This window comes from Panthera pardus, unplaced genomic scaffold (assembly GCF_024362965.1).
Source record: "Panthera pardus isolate Hobbes unplaced genomic scaffold, ASM2436296v1 HiC_scaffold_8, whole genome shotgun sequence".
NCBI classification, from domain to species: domain Eukaryota; kingdom Metazoa; phylum Chordata; class Mammalia; order Carnivora; family Felidae; genus Panthera; species Panthera pardus.
The window spans coordinates 75331863-75336005 of NW_026527013.1; the positions used below are offsets into that span (position 1 = coordinate 75331863).

The 4143-nt window shown below is 47.9% G+C and overlaps 1 gene segment (V, D, J or C); it reads left to right on the top strand.

The window, feature by feature from the left end:
- Positions 1 to 232: 232 nt before the first annotated feature.
- Positions 233 to 2417, top strand: LOC109268032 (T cell receptor gamma variable 4-like). The segment is given in 3 exon segments: positions 233 to 600; positions 689 to 1023; positions 1621 to 2417. Coding segments are annotated over 3 exon segments (537 nt in total).
- The last annotated feature ends 1726 nt before the right edge of the window (positions 2418 to 4143 follow it).

Sequence of the window (4143 nt, forward strand, 5' to 3'; positions counted from 1 at the left end):
TAATCTCCTGATGCCACCTCTGGGGACAATGCTCCAGTGCCCGCTTGGGAGCCCCGTGCCTTTTAGGCAGGGATTGCTGCTCTGCTTGTCCCTGCCCCCCAGGGAGGCTGCACAGCCATTGCTCTGTGAGTGCCAGGTGGCCATTTGAGGCTTGGGATTTGTCTCCAGCCAGACCCGGCTGTCATCCCACCTGATTCCTCTTAGGCATGCAGCCTCGAGAGAGACACTGAGCAGAAACAAATTAGTGCTGTGCTCCATAGTCCATGTCGAATCAAAGATTGCTATTATTAGTGGTGTTTTTATTGTACCAAAGCTCTTCCGTATTCTCAGCACCCTGACCGTTGGGGGTTCCTCTCCCCATTTTGTGGTCAGACCTGTCCCTGCCCTCTGGCTCCACCCTCCAGCCTCTCTCTCTCTGTCTCTCACCAGCAGGTGCCTCAGGGATGAAGAGCTCAGAGCCTAACCTGCCCTCTGCCACCCATCCAGTCAGTCTCCGTCCAACAGGTACATCTGGGAGGTCACCCTGGGCTTCTCTCCACCAGCGGGGAAGCAGAACCATGCTGGGTCCCCTCGCCTTCCTGTGTGCCCTCCTGTATCCCGGTAAGTCCTGACTCCCTCCCCAGTGCGGGTGGGTGGGGTGCCCTGAGGCTCTTATCCTTCCCTGTCTCACCGCTGTCCCCCCTTGCAGGTGGCGTGGCAGCGATTAATGTGGAGCAGCCAGCCGTGGTGGTGGCGCGTGCAGGCAGCTGGGCCACGCTGCCCTGCAAAACCAGCGCCTCGGTCAGCTACATCCACTGGTACCGCCACCAGCAGGGTACAGCCCCCAAGAGGATCCTCATGCTGGATATGTCCAGCTCATATGTGACCAGAGATGGTGTCTTGACAGCGGACAAGGTCCACGCCAAGAAAGGCAAGGATAGCACAAGCTCTAACCTGTTGCTGCTGAAGCTGGCGAAGAGCGATGAGGGCATGTATTACTGTGCTGTTTGGGAAGAGCAGAGCACAGCCTTATGGGAAGCTCAGGTCCTTGAGCAAAAAGTCTCCAACTCCCAGGGTGCTCCAGTCCTGGACTTTCCATGGGTGCTGGGTCCCTGAGGTTTCCTGGGTCAACCGAGAGTACCCTGGACACTGGAGAACACCCCTCTCCGCGGGTCCACTGCACATGACCCAGGAGGCTAAGGAGCCCTGGCTCACAGGCTGGTGCAGACCCAGGGGGCTGTCCCGTCTGGAGGCACTTTTCTAAAGATCGTCCAGGGCCGAGCTTCTGAAGCATCTGGAGCGTAGGATCTGAGCTGCACAAGGCAGCAGCCACGAGCACCAGGCACCAGCCCAATGTGGCTACTGAGCACTTGAAATGTAGCCAGTGCACTAGTCCACGCCGCGATGGGCTGGTTGTGTAGCATATTCTGGAGACTATAAAAGAAGATGAAATATATCCTTAAAAATTTCTATATTAACTGCACACTGAAATACTATTTTGGATATCATTCGCTAAATAAAATTCGTGCTAGAATTATTTCTTTAACTTTGTTATTTATTTAACCTTGTTGTTAACGCAGCATTTAGGGAGTTTTTAATTTGTGTCTCAAATTGTGTCTAACACTTACTTCTATTGAACAGAGCTGTGCCGGACTGACGATTCAAGATTCTGACCATCTCCAATGAAGAATGTGGGAACGACATATCGCGCAAATAATTTCAAGGCCGAGAGACTCTCTGGGGATTCCACACAAAATGGGTGCAAGCCGAGACTGGAAGGCAGCTCCTGACTCCAGTTTCTAAGTTGTCGCCCCGCCCACCGCTGGTTCCTGTGCAGAGAGAGAGACTCCTTGATCAGAAGCCCAGGAAACACTGTGGCTGACTTCGCAGCACCCTCACCCATGCCTGGCGCTCACTCTCCTGCGGGGAAATGATCCTCAGGGCAGGTGCATGCATCAGCCCTGGACGAGACCCCGGGCCCTCCGCCTTCCCCTTCTCCTTGAAAGTGACTCCATATGGGATTTGGGGACCAGCTTCCCTGGACCTCTGTTCTCTCATCTGTAAAGTGAGGAGGTTTAACTGCTACAATGTGTGACTGATTTTTGTATTAAAGCAAAATTATACCAAAAATATATCACTATGTTCACTAACTTCTTATAAAGTTAGTCAACTTCTTGACCAAAAGAAAAAAAAAAGAAAAAAGAAAGAAAAGAAATTAAAGAAAAGAAAAGCTATATTACTAATTCCCTAGCCATAAACAGGAGAGGCCCTGCTGTGTGGAGGGAAGATAAAACTCTCTGAGGAGGTCTAAGCTGAATTAAATGCATTTTCAACTGAAAATTCCAGTTTTATGTACAACCTAATAGCATTGGCAAAAATAATTAATGAAAGGGAAGTCTAAATGATCGGAAGTAAATTGGTTTCTCGGATTTGCTAAATCTTCCTCCATCTTGATGAGCTTCTGTTTGTGTGGATGATTTATATTTAAGACATGCCTGCCTGTGAAGGAGCCCAAACAATACCTGGACCCTCTACTGAAGTCCCGGGTCAAGGTAAGGCCTCCAGCAAGTGCAGGAAGTGTGTGAGGGGGGGAGGGTTTGAAGGGGCAGAAAGTCACCTTCCCTCCCTCTTGGGGGTGGTCCCCTCATTTGTCCTCCCCATTTCCTAATACAACCAAACCCTCTCGTCTTGCTGCACCTTCTCAGTGCCTGACTCCACAGAGGGGTGACTCTGAGATCTGATTATTATCGTTTAGTTAGAGAGAAGTGAGATAAATATGAAGACACTCTCATGAGAAGTGATCCCAAGTCCATGTCAATCTCAGTTTTCCACGTGGATCCATTGTGCTTTTGATGTACAGCCTGAGAGGACAGTGGCCTTGTACAGGGAGGAAATACCCCCTATGTGGAGGAGGAAAGAAGTCTATGTTTGGAGTCATTTCCTCCTCCTGCTCTTCTCCTATTGGCTAAGGTGAGCTTCACCCAGGACACTTTGACCCCACATAGTAAAGGCCAACCAGCTCTGCCTTCAGTAAAGATGATTAATTATAAGCTTGTTTCAAGGCTGATTCATGAAAACACTAAAAATATCTTATTGGAGTATATAGGACTGAGTATAGTAGGGCCTCTATCTCTGTTGAAGTGAGATTCATATTTTGAATATACTGATGGGCTCACATTACCTCAAAGGTAAAGGACTTTGCATAGATGACTGCTTGAAAAATCCTGATGATTTGGGCTCACCTCATTTGTTTCATTCTTGAGGTGGGTGAGTCGCAATGCTTTTGAATAATAGAAGCAACATTATAATTTCAAATTAATGCTGAATAAAGTCCAAGAACACCTCAAAAATCACAATTTTCCTAGTTATAATATCCAATACCAACTGCTCACACCCCCCAGTACTGTGGAAAAGTCATGTCTGTTACCTCAGAGTCATCTCCTAGAAATCGCACTTCTAAAGATTTCTAGACACACCTGGAAATCCATGTTGAGTGTGTTTTTCTGAGGGCTCTTTATGTTTCACCCCCCAGAATGGGTTCTGGGACGCAGCCTCGGAGAGAAGAAAGAGCACAACATTGGAGGGGTCACTTCTAAACACTGGGATCAGGATAGTTTTTACTACGTCACTTCCACCCTAATTAGTCTGTAGCAAACTTGCATTGCTTTTGAATTTTATTTTAAGATGTATTTTTGAAAACAATTCACATGTTACTTAATATTAAAAATCTTGCATATTACTGAGCACGTAGACGGAACATGTGAAATCTGATGGTGAAAGGCCTGAAACGGGCTGTGTCATGATCATTTTTGTCCCCTCTTCTCAAACAACAACTTTTGCCTCTGTTACAAAACAAAATCCGGTTTTCTTTTCGGATACCCACTGACTCCATCTGCCTACTTAGAGACCAGGTCCATTCTTGGAGAATCGGAGTAGGTACTTGGGCTGAGTGTGTCTTTTCCCCCGTGGAGGACAGACACCAAGTACTACACACAGTGGCACAAATAGTCTTCTTATTAACGCTGTGCTGTAACTTCCTTGGTTTCCTTATGTCACTTTTGTCCAGATGCAGAGGCAGGAGTGAGATGGTCCCAGCAGAAGCACACACACTGTCGCACGTAACCCTGGTTTCCTTCAGCAACGTTCTTGGGCACTTTTATTGCC